Source organism: Myxine glutinosa, chromosome 10, assembly GCF_964187855.1.
Source record: "Myxine glutinosa chromosome 10, kmMyxGlut1.1, whole genome shotgun sequence".
In the NCBI taxonomy this organism is placed as follows: Eukaryota; Metazoa; Chordata; class Myxini; order Myxiniformes; family Myxinidae; genus Myxine; species Myxine glutinosa.
The window spans coordinates 87,116,215-87,134,764 of record NC_136270.1 but is presented as its reverse complement, the minus strand read 5'-3'; the positions used below and the strand labels follow the sequence as shown (position 1 = coordinate 87,134,764).

Below are 18,550 nucleotides of genomic sequence, written 5' to 3'. Positions count from 1 at the left end.
CAGAAGACGTCAGGAAGAACATCGGCCCAGCAGACAAGGAGAAGACCACCACCAGTTGTTTTGTTGTGTTTATTATGAGCCATGGTGACCGCACCGGATGGTGCTTTTGGGTGCTTTGTGGTGTTTGGGTGCTTTTGGGTGCTTTGGTGGTACTGGTACTGGTGCATCGATGCAATGCGTGCTGTCTCCTCCCTCCCAACAGGAATTTCTTTCTCTTGTTCCCTAAAAAGAAAAGAAAAAAACACACAGGTCCTGGGTTGCGTTGTAAATAAGAAATCACGTCATTGTAAATAATGCTCCCCACCGTAAATGTATAGTTTCAGAATAATTCCGTAATTCGGTTAGCTGTGGGCTTGAGTCTGTTAGACAGGATGCAATGCAATAGGGGGACATACTTATTTGTGTTTTAAAATTGTCACACTCAGGGTCAGGTTAATTGTAGAGGGAATTACACCTACATGTCACACTCAGTTAAGTCTAGTAGGCCCGAGGACGTGCCTGAAGAAAGGAGGGTGCAGTGTAACGATTTTGAGAAGTGTAACGGGTTTTGAGAAGTGTAACGGGTTTTGAGGAGTGTAACAATTTTGGAGGAAGGGTAACGGATGTGAAGAGTATGGTTTTGGTATGGTAACATCCTGGTAATGTAAATAATGGTCGCAGCCGTCCTCCTAATTAATTTCATAGAACATACACGCAGGTCACGATATATCTTTTAAATAGTGTATTTCCTTATTCCATGTAGGCTAAGTATGTGTTTTCCACTAGATTGACTTTGCATTGTATCAAACAAAATAAGCGTAGGCCCTTCCAATTTCCCCAAAACCTCCCTTCCATTTGCCTTCCGCATTTTGGTCGGTTTTTCTCTTCAACCACCATTGGCCACGAGGTAAGGTTGGAGAAGAAAGGCGTGTCTCCACCTCGTCAGAAGAGGGCAGGAGTGAACCGGCCTTAACAGCCAACCAGCACCGCGGTGAGTGACCCGGTAGGCGTGCCCTCGGAGCCGGCGGCTTAATTCCGCCGGAGGTGATAAAAGCGAATGTAAGGAACTGCTTTACGGAGAGGCCTTGAGAGATACGCTGGGGGATGACCTGGAAGAGGAGCGCAATCCACCGCAAGCCCTACCTACCTGCCTGCAATATCCCCTGTCGTTGGAGAGACGCGCTGAACGGAGGGAGACGGCTCCACCCCAGGAAGAGGAGCAGGTGTGCCGAGCCAGCGCGTGACGGCCGCGGATACGCGACGGAGGTTTTCCCGCCAAAACCGCGAGGGGTTGAAAGCTGCTGCCTCCGACCTTGCCTTCCTCTCAAGCAATCAACCTCGAGCCATTACCTGCCTGCAATATCCACCGTGTGAGTGTGAACGTCCTGTCCTACTCGTTTGTCTTGGGGATTAAGTAAATGAAATAGAATAAGTTAACAATGCACTGTGTGACTGCTCTTTTCCATCTATTGCTGTAAATAATATTGGTCGCTCTAAAATATTGCTTGTGTGTGTATAATAAATCTGTTCTTCCTCCAAACTCTGTCTTTCTTCTCTCTTCTTCTCTTTCGGTCGCTTTAGAGGTTTCCCAATTGAATATCTGTAGCGCGATTAGTCAACGTTCGGTTGGAATCGGGTTCTAATCGGGGAGTAACTGTTCGGACGCGGTTAAATACACCACCGCTCGGTAAAATAACATCCAAAAACCGTGTCCGTAACAATATATATGTAGGGACTTGAGATCCTCCTCCTCCTTTTGTATGTTGTTTGAGTAATTAACAAATATAACCAATTATATGTTTTGTAACAAACAAATATACTTTTATATCCTTTGGAGACCTATTATATCCTTTTAAGGCATTATTGGAAGCTTGTTATATCCTTTTAAGGAATTATATTCATTTTGTATGACTTATGCCTTGTGATGGCACAATCCTTTTCTCTGTCAAAATCCACCTGTTCCCCTCTCTCCATGGCCTTGGTTGCAAGCTGACTCCTACAGCCTTGCCAATTCTTTATGTCGACATATTTATGGTTGTCCCTTCCTTATCTCCCTGTACTTTTCCTGAACTTTTAATTAACTGAATAACAGGAAAGGACCACGGGTGGGGCAGATGAATCCATCCTTTGTGTCTCTTATCCTGAAAGCTAGACCCAACCCCTATATATAATGAAGCCTTAATCGAACTCTTTTAGAGCATTCAGTTGGGAAGTTGGTCTTTTGTGAGCTTCTTCTTCGACACTTTGCTCTCCACAGTCTGTGTATTGACAAATCCAATAAATATATCAGTTGATCCTTTCTCAGTCTCAAGTCCTAAGTCAACAAACCGACAACTGGTGACAGCGGTGGGATCAGTCCGGCAGTCCAGGACGCGGTCCCAGGCGAGTGAGTGGAGAGGCCAGCTGGCTCAATCCGGGTCAGGTGAGCTTTGGTTTTGTTTTGTTTTTCCTTTATAGACTGGGGATCAGTCCAAATTGGAACCCACTCTCTCGCTCGGTGCCGTTAGTTCCGTTCCCTGCTCGAGCCCGATTCATGAACCAAATTTAAGTACGGGCCGTTTGGGTCCCGGAGCAACTGACTGTTTATTGATTCATCAGGGCGCCCGGGGGTAAGGGGTAATACATCTCTGGGTTGTGAGGATAAGGGCGGCGGCCCGATCCCAGACCTACTCAGGAGACATTGGAATCAAAGTAAGGTTAGAAGCGCTATAAGGGGCGTTAGACGCCTGGGAAGTAAGGTACGGTTAGCACACGAAGGGGGGAGTGAGGCTAGGCGGCCGTAAACCCGTGCAGGCGGGCGAGCCTCTCGGGGATAAGGCAACGCCGGTAAACCAAGAACTTTCCAGGAAGGACCAGCCCAGAGACAAGATGGGGTATGCCATTGCATACCAGGGAAAGAATGGGCTGCGGCTAATGAAGAAGACCCAAGGAACATGGCCAGGAAAAGGGAAATGCGCAGGTACCAGGTAGGCTTGACAGGAGGGTAGTGGCAACTACGAGGTCAAGCCAGGAAGCTCTAGACAAAGCTCTAGGCAAGAGAAACCTTCCCATCCGACTATTGGAAAGCGTTCGGGGTGGTGGAAGGAGGAGGCAATGAAGCGACAGGCGGCCTCAAACAGGCTAGCCTGGCAGGTGAAGTATCGAAGCTCAAAGGCCTGAGGAAGCAGGCAAACAAATTGCAGGATAAAGCGATTAAGGAAATAGATAGGCAAGCCAACGAGCGACTGATGCCGCTCGTTGAAAAATCCAGACCCCGTGGTAGGGTTAGGTAGTTACCAACCTACCCCCACTACCCTCCCAAGACCTGGGCCCTGTCCCAGGGCTCCAGGCAACACCACCCTCCCTGCCTCACCCTTTTCACCCCAACTCACCCTTTCCACCCCGGTCTAAAAATCCCCTTTCTTTTGAATGATTGAGACGTAACATGAGTGAATGGGGATGGTTGAACAAGATTGTACAAAGAGACGCGTGTGCATGAATTTATGCTGTACTGTACGTGGTTAGTGACAAGTTGGTCGGATAGGCGTTGTACACGACCCACTCAGGTCGTTGTGCTGTGAATTTTACGACTGTTAACAACGCTGGGTGTGCGCAGTGGTTTCGGAATGCGAGCTGGTACGAGGTGACAGTCACGTGGTATGAGGAACATGAACGAATGTGGATTTTGATGACCACTTGATGTGCAACACCACTGTGTGGGCTTCGAATGATTGTGATTGGCTGCTTGACGTGCGGGAATCCATGCCGGGAATGTCGATTTTAGCGTCTATCCGAGGGTCCTGGTGATGTTCGCTTAATTGAGTCTGGATTTTAATTTGTTTGGGACGAGAGGTGAATGAATGGTTTGGCGGCAGTGCTTGGGTCAGTTTGGTGGTTGGTGGTTCTATCGTCAGTGTGGTGCGAGCCTGTGGTTCCTGCCGTGCGGCTACGTGGAAGGTGCGTGGAAGTTTGGGAATAGAGTTATTGTGCATTCGGGCTAGAGCCGAGCGAGCTGCGAGTCATGTGTGCGCTCTATGGGGGGGGGGGGGGGGGGGGATTTGGGCGCGGGTGTTGTTGCGGTTGTTGTTGGATGGATTGGTCGGGTGCCGCTGTTAATTGGCTGCGGTCTTGAAGTTGTGGATTCTTCGTGTTTCTGCCTGGTTAAATGGAGTCCATTGTTCATTTTGAAATTCTTTATAAGTCTCTTGTTGGTCACATGACCATGCGGGAAGCGACCTGCAGGAGCTTGAACAGGGCCAACTTGGGATCGCGGAATGCGTTGAATAAAGAGATATGATATGATTTGATATAAAATGACATTTGCGAGATATGACGTTGAAAGCACGGGGCCTGGCATTGTGACGACCGCGTGGGACCGTGCGCGATCGGAGGTCCGCCGGGCATGGTGGCGTGCGCCTGTAATCCGGCTACTCGGAGGCTTAGGTTGAGGGATCGCTTGAGGACGGGAGCTCTGCACCGTGTGGTGTTGTGCGGATGCGAATCCTGTCGGGAGAGCACTCGGATGAAATTCAGAACATGGAATTTGCTCAGAGTGCCGGCGATAACCTGCCTACTCTCAAAAAAGGAAACTGTGGGATGTTTGTCACACCGATGTAACAGACAAGACACCACATTTAACATCCATCCGAAGGATGTAGCACACATTGTGAAGCTGCACATTGCTTGACAAGACATGGGAGTCAATGAGTTGTGTAATAAGAAGGATTAAAGTTCTGCTGGTGTGAAATTATGCCATGGTGTGGAATTATGTCATGGTGTGGAATGCTGTCAGAGGTGCGAAATGCACAACTTTGACCTAGAGGGGAGTTATTTTTGGTAACTTACTTTTGTGATTTGCGTTCCATTGGATGGGAAATAGGAAAATATGGGATATAGTATGGAACAAATTGACAAATTTGGGTTACAAACTCACCATGGAAGGAGAACGGAGGTTATGGTTTCATTGCTGTGTCTGTCTGGCTGTCTAGCAGGCCATGGAGTTATATTTCTGAAACATGGATTTCAAAGAGGCAGGTGTGTGCCCTGAGAAAATTGTGGGTTGTGGATTGGGCACTCTTGATGGGCACTCTTGATGGGCACTGGGGACTGCAGTTGTGTGGACTGGGGAACGAGGGCGGCGTAGGTGACGTGAGGGGAATGCCACGCACTGCGACCGTCTCCCCCAAGACCGAGGTTGTCGGTATGGTTGTGGTGTTCAGCGGTCGGTATTGGTGTGGCTTGTGCCGGGTGAATGATGTGTTGAATGAGCACAGGTGGGGAAGGTGTGCGCCGAAGAGAGGAGGTGCTGCATGGTAGAGCATGCCTCCCAAGAAAGGCTGTGGGGTTTTGGCAGGAGTTCCTGGGCAGATTGTTAGCGGTTATTTTGGTTCATCGGGTGGTTGCATTTGCAATGTGGAGTCTCAACGATTGTCGTTTATCCCTTCCGACAACTCTTTTATCTTCTCAACTTTATCTGTTCGGAGGTGGAGCTCTCGCAGAGGCGAGATGGGCTGGAGGTGAAGGCATCTGTTTTAATTTGCTAACCTCGAACGGATGACGGGCTGAGTCAACCAACTGGGTGTTCATTTAACGACATGGCAGGGACTTAAAATCGGGACAAAGGAAACATATTGTTGGTTGAAACCGAAATTGTGTACGTAATTTGTGAACAGAAGAATATGGATTTCTGAGATTTGTTGATGTGTTGTTGGTTGTTCCGGGGGACTCAGGAAAATAAACAGATTACACATCCATCTACATCCACTCACCTGAGGTAACGACGGTGCTCCACACCATGCCATGGTTTGTTGTTATTTTTTTGTACAAATGTTTGGATTGTGAGACGCATCATGACGTGTGTGTGACTGTGTGACATTGTGCTTTGTTGTTCCATCTCTTCCTCCTTAAGAGGGATTGATGATGAATTGGTGATGGCAAATTTTGGATTAGAGTGATTGTTGTGACGAATTTGGTACAGGGGAAATATAGGGAAGACGAGACGTAGTGATGGATTTGTAAATGTGTAGGGTTTTTTTGTACATATGGGGGTAAGTAAGGGGCAAGGGTAGAACAGGTAACGGGGGGGGGGGGGGGGGGGGTGACGTACGGAAGGGACGAGCTTTTCTCCGCTCAGTCTCCAGACGCACCTCACCTTGCATTGCCTTTATTGATGTGTACCCTTGTGACCTTAACCCTCACTCACCTGTCTTCTCTGTCTTCCTTCCCCGACCCATGGATCGTGCTCTCTGGGCACCGAGGGGAGCGTGCGGGAGTCCGCCATTGTGTGCCCGAACAACCGCAACCAGCTGCTTGCATCGATGCACCACTTATGGACCACATGTCTGTGGCTAAGCACCACTCACGGACCCCACGGGTTGGGGCATGGCCCCTCTGCTGGAACCGGCCACGATGGCCCAGGATCTTGCTTGCGGACCTCGGTGACGTGGCACCTATGCCACACAGGTGAACCACCCATAGTCAGCCCCTGTGGGCCATAAATAAAAATGGACATGTTTTGTGCTTTTTATTATGTACAAATAGGCCGCCAGCAAGAAGAACAAGTTGACAACATCAGGAAGAACAATGGCCAGCAGAGGGAGCCGAAGAGGAAGACCAGCACATGGGGTTTGTTTTTTATTATGAACTGTGGCGACTGTGCACTCAGGTGCGTTTATGGTGCTTTATGGTGCTTTGGTGATTATTGGTGCTGGTGCGTCGATGCAGCGCAGGCTGTCCCCCCCCCCCCCCCCCATTCCCCCCAAAAGAACAATCGCCAGGTCCTGGGTTACGTTTTGTAAATACAATTAACGTCACTGTAAATAATGCTCCCCACCGTACATGTTTAGTTTGAGAATTAATTCCGCAATTCGGTTAGCTGTGGGTGTGAAACTGTTAGGCAGGGTGCAATGCAGCAGGGGGACATATTTATTCGTGTTTTAAAACTGTCACACTCAGGGTCAGGTTAAATGTAGAGGGAACTACACCTACATGTCACACTAAGTTAAAGTTTTATAGGAGGATGATCCCGTGCCTGGAGGATGAGGGTGCAGTGTTGTGGATTTGAGAATTGTTGTAAATATCACCCTCTGTAAAGTGTAAGGAATTCTTGTAAATATCTCCGTTTTGTGTGTAAAGGTCAACGGTCGGCCTCTTAGTTAGTCCATATACATGCACGTAGCAAATCATATACCCTTCTAAATAGTTATTTCCTTATTATGTGTATTAGTTTAAGGCTGTGTTTCCCATTAATTGACTCTGCATTGCACTGAATTCAAATAAGATAGATCCCCTTTCAATCCCCCATTTGTCCGCAATTGCCACCATTCACCATGTGCTCCAGCTCAGAGAAGAAAGGCGTGGCCCCCACCTCATCATGAAGGGTGGAGCCCCGAACGACCAACCAAGGCTCAGGGGTATGGCTTGAGAGGGTGTGGCCAATATAACCCGTTGCCGGGAGCCCCCACCTCAGATGAGTGAGGGAGCCCCACGAGCAGTTCTGCAGAGGGAGTTCTGAAGTAAGAGTTTTGTGGAGGGAGGTGCTTGAAGGTTCATGAGAGTTGGACAGAGAAGGTACAAGGTCGGTGAGAAGGCACGAACGAGAGGCGTGATCCAGCAAGACTGAAAGAGAGAGACGTGAGGGGGTGCCTGTGTTGCGGCAATAGGCCGAGACCCTCTAGGCCCTATTGCCGGTCCGTGGGACGCGAAGCCGTTTTTGCCGGGTTTCACCTCGAGCCTGGAGCGTGAACCGCGAGCGTGGATCTCAACGCCTGAACCATCTGCCCCAGACCTTCCTCCCGAACCATCTGCCTGGACCCTTCGCTTCCAGCCATTCCTACCTTAAATTCCTGCCATTCCATCCTTTTGTGTACGTGAGTTTGTTTTGTGTGTCTTGTCCCTGGAAGTAAGTTAAGCCTGTTTAGATAAGTTAATAATTGCACTGTGTCTTCTGGTCCTTCCATCTTTCTGTCTTTATTTTCTTATCTTTCCTTCTCCTTGGTTACTTTTCATTGTGTACATAATAGTTAGTAATAAATCATATTTGTTCTTCCTACTTTTGACTTCTTCTTCTTCACATCCGTTCGTCTTTGAGGTTTCCACATTGAACACCTGTGGCGCGATTTTGGCCAACGTTTCAGAATCGGGTCATTTACTTGCTAATGGTTCGTGCCGCGGCTGCTAATCCGCTCGGCAATTAACATCTTGTCCGCGGTCGCAAACGAGGTTGCTCACCTGCCTCTCCGGAGGGAGCTTGGGCAACTTCAGGACTCACGTCGGTCAGTCATACACAAGGGGATTAATCCCCCCCTTCTTAAGGGGAAAAAGGCCGACGGAGAGATCCGTAACAATATATATATATATATATATATTACATTTATATATTACACACATATTACAGGAAAAAAATTCTCAATCTACTGTAAAAACTCAGTGACCTGAGAAACTATCCTTACCTTCTTTTCCTTCAAGTAGTAACCGATTGCAAAGTTCCTATCCCCTGTATCTCGTTCTGACTGAAACCTGCCAAAAGGAAATTGCTCTGTGAGCTAGAGTAGAACAGTAAACCTGATGTTAGTTGTACAATGCCTTATAAAAGACTAGCAGGTCACTGTGCTGGTCCTGTGGCTAAATTTTAAAATTCTGTCTTAGCTTCAAGCAGATAGATGCTACTGCATTGCTAAGATTACAAAAACATCCTGATGAGCTTACTGCATTTGTGCTGCCCCAGTTATTGTTGTCACAGATAAGTGTGGATTCCAATGACACAAAAATCCATTTGCTAATCCATTTGAAATTCACCAATGTTCATGTTCTTGGAACAAAACAGTATAGGTTTGCTTTTCATTCAATATTACCATTATCATTTTCCCCATTGTCTTCAAGCTGAATCAAAGAGGAAATGGAGGAAATATTCTAAAATGTTGAATATTCTGCTGTTACAATAGCAGGTTAACTCTTCAGGGCAACAGTACAGATTACGATCTGTCCTGTTGCTTACTATATCACGGACATTCAAGCACAACATTACACCCTGTCTGTTTTGTCTCCACAAATGAGTAAGTGGTCCAGGTTCAGTTGTAAGGCATGGAAAATGAATGCCGGTGGAGATGTGGCATACCACAAACATCACTACTTCTGGCATACCACCAACATCACCACTTCCAAAGTTTACATGATGTTCTTCGGAACAATGTACTTGAGTCACAAGAACTCCAGCTCCAGTCTCTAAAATATTTAACAAAACAAAAGCAAAACATCTTGGCAGAATACATGAAGTTGTAGAATTGTCCATTTATTACACTATTACACCCGCTCACTAAGGGAGCGGCAGCCGGGGTCATGTTATTATCCTTAATATTATTGCGAATTATTATTACTATAACTAATGTTAGATCAGGTCATTGAAAAGATCAGACCGTGCCTCACCATTCTAAATTCCCTAAAATAAAATATACCTCCATGGGGGTGTCGAGGTGAGGGGGAGGGGGGCAATATCGCAAGTCACAAAACCCCTTGGGGGAGGAGGGATATTGTTGTGCAATTATTATTACTAGGGCATGCCCGTACTATATATATGCCCGTACTATATATCTATCTAAAATTATATCCCCCCCCTCTATTTACATGAAATGGTTTGGTCCATTCGCAACGCCAAAGCGAACGGCGAACGGCTTGCGAGTACAGTGACAATCCCCCCCCTCTATTTACATGAATGGTTTGGTCCATTCGCAACGACCACAGAACCCCCCCCTCTATTTACATGCAATGGTTTGGTCCAAAGCGAACGGCTTCCGGAGTTTGGTAAAGAAATCGCCATCGCGTACACAAACGCGCAGGAAAGCGAATGAATCGCAAATTCGTTTTTATTAGTTGTAAAACATAATGCCCAATTATTCAATTATCGCCAACGTATTTTGGCTTTTTGCAATTTAATCGCAAGGAAAAGTAGAAAGAGAAGAGGGGAAAAAAGAAAAGCCTTCCCTTGCTGCAAACAGCTGCTGCAAACAACAACAACATGGAAGGCTGCACTGTCCGGAAGTTGGCATATCGCAGTTACGATTATTTTAGTGTTAATGGCCAATTATTCAATTAGCGCCAACGTATTTTGGCTGTTTGCAATTTAATCGCAAGGAAAAGTAGAAAGAGAAGAGGGAAAAAAACGAAAAGCCTTGCATTAACGCATTAACGCTTGCATTGCATTAACGGTTCGGCACACGTGATAGCTCGCTGCTCTCTGATTGGTTGAAGCGTTTTTTGGACATATCTCGGTAAGTAATTGTCCGATTAATATGAAACCTTGAAAAGGCACATCCTCGGGTCCCCAGCAATATACCTGGCAAGTTTCAAGTATATCGGACCCGTGGTTGTCGAGAAACAGCGGTCACAGACAAACACACAGACAGACACACACACAGAGATTACTGGCATTATAGATAGATTATTATTTTTGTATACAAGATCGAGGCTCGTGTAAGAGCTAACATTAATCACAAAAAGACAAACTGACACATAAAACATAAGATAAAGGGAGCGGGAGACAAGATGGGGAGAGAGAGGGAAGCACAGAAGTACAACATTTGAGAGCAGGGACATCGGGAGATCTGTGGGAGGGAGAAGGCTTGGGGGGTGAGGAGGCACGGGAAGGGTGGGGGAGGGAGAGGTATAAAACACATTGATACTGCTCGGACTTCCAGGACAGAAGTCGGAATTTCAAAAACGTGCATCTGGGGTGAATTAACGGGGGTAGAAAAGATCAAGGTTTTGGATGGGGGAAGATAAGAGATGGTGGTGAACAGCTGTTCTAAAGACCTGGAGGGAGGAGTGGGATTGAATAGTGTGAGGGAGTTTGTTCCAGAGGCAAGAGAAAAGAGGAATGAAAGAGTGAAGGTGAATAGAGAGTCTTGATTTTGGCAGTTTAACCATAAGAGGGTTGCAGGCAGCTCTTGTGCGACCTGTAGGAATATTTGGGGGACAGAGCACAGACAGAGCTGGGGGAGCTGGGGGAGCTAGGCCGGAGAGGAGTCAGTAGAAGACAGAAAGACCACCAACCTGCCTGCGGTGAGTGATTGAAAGGCCCTCGGAGTTAGCTTAATTGCGGGAGATTCCAATGATTCTGAAAGCTTTGGTTTAAACAGCGTGAAGCCGAGCTAGGTGTGAGGAAGGAGTACCAGCCCAGAGGGGAGAACAGTATTCCATTGAGCTGCGGCTGAAAGCCTTGTATGTGGAGGAGTTCAGGTGTGCCAAGGAAGGACTTCACATGACGGATGATGCCCAGTCGGCGACTGGCTTTGGAGACTAGCTTGGAAATGTGGTTTTCCCAGGAAAGATCATGGCAGATAGTGAGACCCAAAAGCTTGAATGACAGAACTTCTTGGAAAGGGTTGTTCAGAAAGTAGATGGGAGGGTTTTCGAGACGATCTTTTTGGAGAGACATACTGAGAGTGTGAGATTTGTCAGGATTGAAAGACATGTTCCACTTGTTTGACCAGTCTGTGATTTTGTCCAGGTCTGCAGAGAGTGAGGGATGAGGTATAGAGCGGCAGAGAGGGGAGTCATCAGCAAAGAGATAGAGAGGATTTGGGGAACTCCAGCCTGAACAGGAAGGGGAGATGAGAGAAATCCATTCAGCGCCACACATTGACTACGACCAGAGAGGAACTCCGCAAGCCATGCGTGGAGATTTCCATGGATACCGTTGGAGGAGAGTTTGGTGAGCAGAGCGGGGTGCCAGACCGTATTGATGGCACGTGATATGTCAAGGGAGACAGCTCTGATTTCCTGTTTGGCATTGAGGACCTCCATCCATTGTTGAGACAGCAGAAGCAGCATGTCCAGAGTAGAATGACCTGGTCTGAATCCAAATTGATGATCCGAGATCAAGCCATTGAAGAAGAGGAAGGATTTGATATCCCGAAGATGTATTCCATGACTTTGCTGATTATTGGGAGCAAGCTGATTGGTCTGTAGTTGCAAGGATCTGTTTTTGCACATTTTTTGTGTAAAGTGGTAATGTTGGCCGATTTCCAAGGTGATAGCAGATGACCTTGAGCAAAGGGGAGGGAGACGAGCAAAGGAGAGGGAGAAGAGAACGGAGAGAGAGGGTAAGATGGAGCGGCAGAGCAGGATTTAGGACCCGTGGACTGATGCCGTCTGGTCCAGTTGCGGAATTAGATTCGAGGTTTGACAAAAACTTCTCCACCTTGTCAGGAGAGAAGGACAAAGAGTCCTGGAGCAGCTGGGTTCGACTGGGAAAAGTGGGTATAGAGAGAGATGGGTTCGGGACAAAAGATTTTGTGGCAAACACAGAGTTGAGGCATTCGGCTTTTTCACGTGCGGTGTCAGCTGTGTAGCCATTTGAGGTAAGGGAGGGGATGGAGGGGGAACAAACACCAGAAACGGGTTTGACCAGACGCCACCAAGATTTGGAGGTGGGAGACAGGTTTGAGAGTTCAGACTTGAGAGTCGAGATATATTGTTTCCTGGCTCTCCTGAGGGTAGACACGCATTTGTTCCGAGCTTTGTGAAAGGAACTAAGAATTCCTTCAGTTGGATTAGCCTTCCATGAGGTGAAGGCGAGTTGCTTCATGGCAACTGCCTCACTACAATATTCAGTGTGCCATGGACGGGCGGAAGGGTATGACAACTGAAGACGAGATGGGAAAAATCTGTGCATTATAACATTAATATCATGCTATTATCAATGGTGTTATTACTTTTTTCATTTCAAGCGGCCTTGGGAAAACGCCATGATAAAGCTATCTTAACACAGATATACACCTCAACACACAACCCCCTTGGTGGGGAAAACTCCTTTGGGGTGGAGGGCAAGTTGAATCGCTACAACCTCCATTGTGTGACCCATGATCTCCTTGTTAAGTTTGGTTGAGATTGGATAAGTAACGACCAAATGTATCGCATTCAAAAAACATCAGACAGACAGACAGACGCCAAATTGCATATTTTAGTACGATTATTACAAAATCTTTAACTTCCTTGAATATTTTGTTCCCAATGATTCTGAATTTATTAAGACCCATCTCCATCTATTAGATTTAAGTGACGTGATCTCAGAGGTATTTTTAAGTTTTGGGAGCAGAACCATTACAAACTGACAAAACTACATTTTGGAAAAGGTGAAGATATGATATAATATAAAACATCATGAGGATGCACATCAAGCAGGTGCAAAAGCAGAAAAAGCAGCAAAAGAAGGTCGTTAAATTATCAGTTTGACCCTTGTCTTAAACTTGGCACATTGTCAAGTACTCCCAATGAGGAACAAAAGCATGATAATGATGACATCATCGGTGAAGTAGTACACCAGCCATAAATATTTTCATTGAATGCCTTATCCTAAAAATCTGAAATTGCATGCATATGATCTATGACCCATTTGTTCTGAAATATTGCAGCCACATCAGATTTAACCGAAAACATTTTAAAAAAACATCTCCCAAACCACCAAAGGGATTGACTTGAAACTTTACATGTGTCATTGATGAGGTATGGTGATTAAAAGTTGATCACCAAAACGGCATCGGTCACATGGTGTGGCAGCCATATTGGATTGAAGGAAAATATTAAATAATTATATCTCAGAAGCCGCTTACCCTATTGATGCAAAACTTTACAAATGTCATCTAACACCATTGCTGCATATAGTTTGAAAATGATGACGTCGCAGGTCACGTGGTTTGGCGGCCATCTTGGAAAGAAAAAAGACCCTTATCCAATCAACACGAAACTTCACAAACAAGAACCCCTACCCATACATATGCAGTGAGTGCATTTTTATGTCATAAATGTTTTTAATTTTTTACTTTATGTTTTTATGTCATTATGTCATATGGTTTGGCAGCCATATTAGTTTGAAAGCTGATATCTTTTTTAAAACCCTTCTCCAAAACTGCTTCACTGATCGATGTGAAACCTGTCATGTCTGGTAAAAACGTGATATTTGAAAACAGCTGAAGTGATTTAAATCAAACTTGTTTATTTTTAGGACAGTCAACAAGGGCATCTACCCATTGTCACGGGCAGGTACTATGCGGAGACATATTGGCAATGCAGTCACATTGCTCTAGTTTTCATTGATCTCTGGGTCATAGTGGATATTGTACATAAATCAAATGTAAAACAGACATTGGTAGACATCAGTGTAAAATGTAAATGAATATGAATGAATGATCGTTTTAAGGCCATTTTTCCCCGCTAGAGCGGGGGATAGCCTTGCGGGCCCCATGACAATCAAGGTTCCCTGCTTGAGGCAATGTTTTTATGGCCGGATGCCCTTCCTGACGCCAACCCTTAGTCGCCTCTTACGATGCGCAGGGATACGGTGTACCTATTCTAAATCGGGGTACACACCGGGGGTAGACATCAGTGTACCTTGACATTAATCAAAAGGATATTATAACACAAATACGTGATATTTTGGATTTGAAATTTGGTTTCTCACATCATGAGCCAGGGGTTAAGAAGGGAATGCTACCAGGCCAACTCAAGATTTTCTGTTGCAAAAGTTGGCCATATATTTTAACATATATTTTTGTTATTGCAGTATTATTGAGTTTACTAGGAAGAGTGCTCATTCCAAGTGATGGGAAAAGCTAGCAAAAGTATCCCCCTCCTCTCCCTCTCCTTCTCTCCCTCTCCTTCTCCCCGTTCCCTCTCTCCCCTCCCTCCATCCCCACCCTACCATCCCCCAATGTATAATAAAAGTAGAATTCAAATCCAAAAACATTGCGACCGATGTCCCTGGACAGTGTAAATTAAAATCAGACGTACAATAATTACATTTAAAAGAGTGAAAAAAAAGAATTTTGGAGCCATTTTACCTCACATCTGCGGTGCCTGTTATTTAATATATATATATATTTAAAGCCTTTTTCCTATTTTTTTCAGATTTCACTCGAGATTTCGACACAATTATTTAGGCCAAGAGTTCCGATCGTGAAATATGGAATCAGATTCCGAATATCAGCTTTTACATTGCAACTCACCTCACACACAGCCAATCAGCATAACAGGGAACAGACAAATGGACAGCAATCCTTGTCCCCTATATAACGATATGCAGTACGATTTTGCATCCAAAGTTTAGCCTGACAGGTGACAAAAGAGCGAGATGAAAGAGGGAAGAAGGCAATACGAACAGTGAAGCACTGGTATTAACTCCCTTGTTAGAGGGTACATAAGGCCCAGCACAAAGGTGCTTGCACAGTCTTGGATGAAGACCACTCAGTGGTTGAAATGTTGGACCTAAGCCATGCCTTTCTTGGCAGATAAGTTAGTTGGTGGTGCCATTTATGAAGCTCCACAGTCATATTAGTTTCTGAACTGAACCATCCTTTCCAAAACTTCATTACCCAAAGATGACTTACGTTGCATTGCTGAATCCCAAATACTCCTGTCCACAGAGCTTGTAGAGATACTCCATCATCTGCAAAGGACAACACGTACATTGCAAGTAATCATGCAAATAGGGGCAATAACCCTGGGCGCTCACCTGGTAGAATAAAGCAGTATACTACACCGACTAAAGGTATTTTAAACAGTATCACTGTATTTTAAACCAATTTCATTGGTTGCTAGGAGACATGGCAGCACACACAATCATACTAAGGTAATCATAACTTTAAAACAAAATAAATAGCACCGCAAAGCAGGGGTAACCCCTCAGCCCATGCATTGTGGAAATCAATTTCAAGATGGCTGCCGTGGCGGCCATATTGAAAATCGCAGCGTGCCCATTTTCAAAAGGCACCTTCCTCTACTCAACCCCAACACACACTGCAAACATGGATTTAATCGGACAAGTCGTTCTGCTCAAAATTGACGGAAACCAATTTCAAGATGGCTATCGTGGCGGCCATATTGAAAATCGCAGTGCGCCCATTTTCGACAGGAACCTTCCTCTACTCAACCCCAACACACACTGCACAAATGGATTTAATCTGATAAGCCGTTCTGCTCGAAATTGACGGAAACCAATTTCAAGATGGCTGCCGTGGCGGCCATAATGAAAATCGCAGCGCGCCCATTTTCGAAAGGAACCTTCCTCTACTCAACCCCAACACACACTGCAAAAATGGATTTAATCGGAAAAGCCGTTCTGCTTGAAATTGACAGAAACCAATTTCAAGATGGCTGCTGTGGCGGCCATATTGAAAATCGCAGCGTGGCCATGAACCTTCCTCTACTCAACCCCAAAACACACTGCAAAAATGGATTTAATCTGACAAGCCGTTCTGCTCAAAATTGACGGAAACCAATTTCAAGATGGCTGCCGTGGCGGCCATATTGAAAATCGCATCACGCCCATTTTCGAAAGGTACCTTCCTCTACTCAACCCCAACACACACTGAAAACATGGATTTAATCGGACAAGCCGTTCTCCTTGAAATTGATGGAAACCAAAAGTCGACGGACGCCTGTCCGGACACCCGCCCGGACGACGCCCGTGACGACAATACCCTTTAGCCCAATTTGGGCTGAAGAGTGAAAAAGCTATTTTGGGGGGATGAACCACTCCCCCATAGATCCCCTCAAAACCCAATTTTTCTAATGCTGTAAACAAACATTGGTGCATCTCTGGTGATGAAGGCTATGGTCAACTTTCATCGAAATTGTGTGTGTATTTTCAGAGAAGAAAGTAAATACGTATTTTTGGGGGGGGCGGGGGGGTTTTGGGTGGGGGGATGGGGGAAGTAAAATCTGGACCCACTTTGACCCCTGTAGGCTCCCTTAGACACTGATTTTTTAATGCTGTGACCAAACTTTGGTACATCAGGGGTGATGAAGGTTGTGGTCAAGTTTCATTGAAATAGTGTGTGTACTTTCAGAAGAAAAATAAAATTCCTATTTTGGAGGATCAAACCTGGACCCACGTTGACCCCTGGTGGACCCCCTTAGACCATGATTTTTGTAATGTCATGAGCAATCTTGAGTTGCAACATACCAAATATCATTTTAGCCAAGTTTGTTCACAATGCCATCAGCAGTTTCGGAGAAGAAGTTCCAAGTGTTTACAGACTGACGGAGAGACTGACAGAGACCTCAGATAGGCATTACGTTGGGACGCTGATGTCGACGTTGGTTGATGTAAAAGATTCAACAGTGTCTTTTGACTTGTCGTTACGTATGCAGCCTGTGGCTGCTGGTTGCATCATTTGGGTGAGGAATGGTTGCAAGACAATAAAGGTGGTGGTAGAAGGCAGAGAGACTACCAACCTGTCGGCGATGTGAAAGTGATAGGCCCTAGATTAAGTTTCATCGCAGGAGATTCCAATAATCTTGAAGGCCTTGTTCTCCACGGCGTCAAGCTAAGCAAGATGAGAGGCAGGGAAGTCAGCCCAGAGGGGAGAGCAGTACTCCATCAAGCTGAGGATGAAGGCCATGTAGGTGGATATGAGTTCAGGTGTGCCAAGGAAGAACTTTGTATGATGCAGGATGAAGGATGCACAGTCAGTGACTGGTTTTGGAGGACAACTTGAAATGTGGTTTGCCAAAGAAAGATCATGGATTGTTAATGAAGCTGATGAGAGGTTTTAACCATACGGTCCTTTCGGAGAGAAAGAGTGAGAGTATGAGATTTGTCAGAATTGAAGACAGGGAAGAGGCTGCAGCCTGCATATCTGAAGGATGAGGGATGTCATGGCAGAGGAGTCGTCAGCAAATACATAAAGGGGATTTCCCAGAGAGTCAGAGAGATAATTTATTAAGATTAGGAATAGGATGGGACACAGAATACCGCCTTGGGACACTCCAGCTTTAACAGGTAGGATTCCATTGAGAGCCACACGTTGGCCACAAGAGTAGAATATGTCAGTAATCAAAGTATAGAGTTGACCTTGGATGGCATAGGCAACGAGTTTTGAGAGTAAGACAGGATGCCAGAAAGTATTGAAAGTTTGAGATGTGTCTAAGCCCAGAGAGACAGCCTTGATCTCGTCTGACATGGAGGGCGTCCATCCATTGGTGGGAGAGTAGGAGCAGCATGTCCAAGGTAGAGTGACGTGATCTGAATCCAGATTGGTGATCTGAGATGCTGCTGTTGAAGAAAAGGAAGGATTTCATAGCAACTGCAATGATTGATTCCATGACCTTGAATGAATGAATGAATGATCGTTTTAAGGCCATTTTCCCCGCTAGAGTGGGGTTTAGCCTTGCGGGCCCCATGACAATCATGGTTCCCTGTTTGAGGCAATGTTTTTTATGGCCGGATGCCCTTCCTGACGCCAACCTTTGGTCGCCTCTTACGATGCGCAGGGATACGGTGTACCTATTCTAAACCGGGGTACACACCGTGTCTTTTGACCTTGCTGATGACCTTGCTGACCAAGCTGACCTTGCTGACCTTGATTCCATGACCTTGCTGATGATTATTTGTAAGCTAATAGGTCTCCAGACCTATTAAGTTATGTTAAGGTATGTTAGGTATGGTAGGTATGGTAGGTGTGTTAGGTATGTATGGTATGGTATGGTATGTTTGGTTTGGTTAAGGTATGTAAGGTATTAGGTATGTTAAGGGGATTGGTTTTTGCATCTCTTTACCTCCGTCACCTAAGGTTTTTTTGTTTTGTTTTGTTTTTTG

General features: G+C 45.7%; 1 protein-coding gene across 4 annotated transcripts in view; it reads right to left on the bottom strand.

The window, feature by feature from the left end:
• GLS (glutaminase) overlaps window positions 1-18,550 on the bottom strand; it is a 154,002-nt gene that overhangs the window by 75,691 nt on the left and 59,761 nt on the right. For all 4 annotated transcript variants that reach the window (XM_068126600.2, XM_068126601.2, XM_078785844.1 and 1 more), the window contains 2 exons: window positions 15,339-15,397; window positions 8,409-8,475 (listed from right to left, as the gene is read on the bottom strand). In XM_068126600.2, the coding sequence (XP_067982701.2) occupies window positions 8,409-8,475; window positions 15,339-15,397 (126 nt within the window). The remainder of the gene's footprint in view (window positions 1-8,408; window positions 8,476-15,338; window positions 15,398-18,550) is intronic.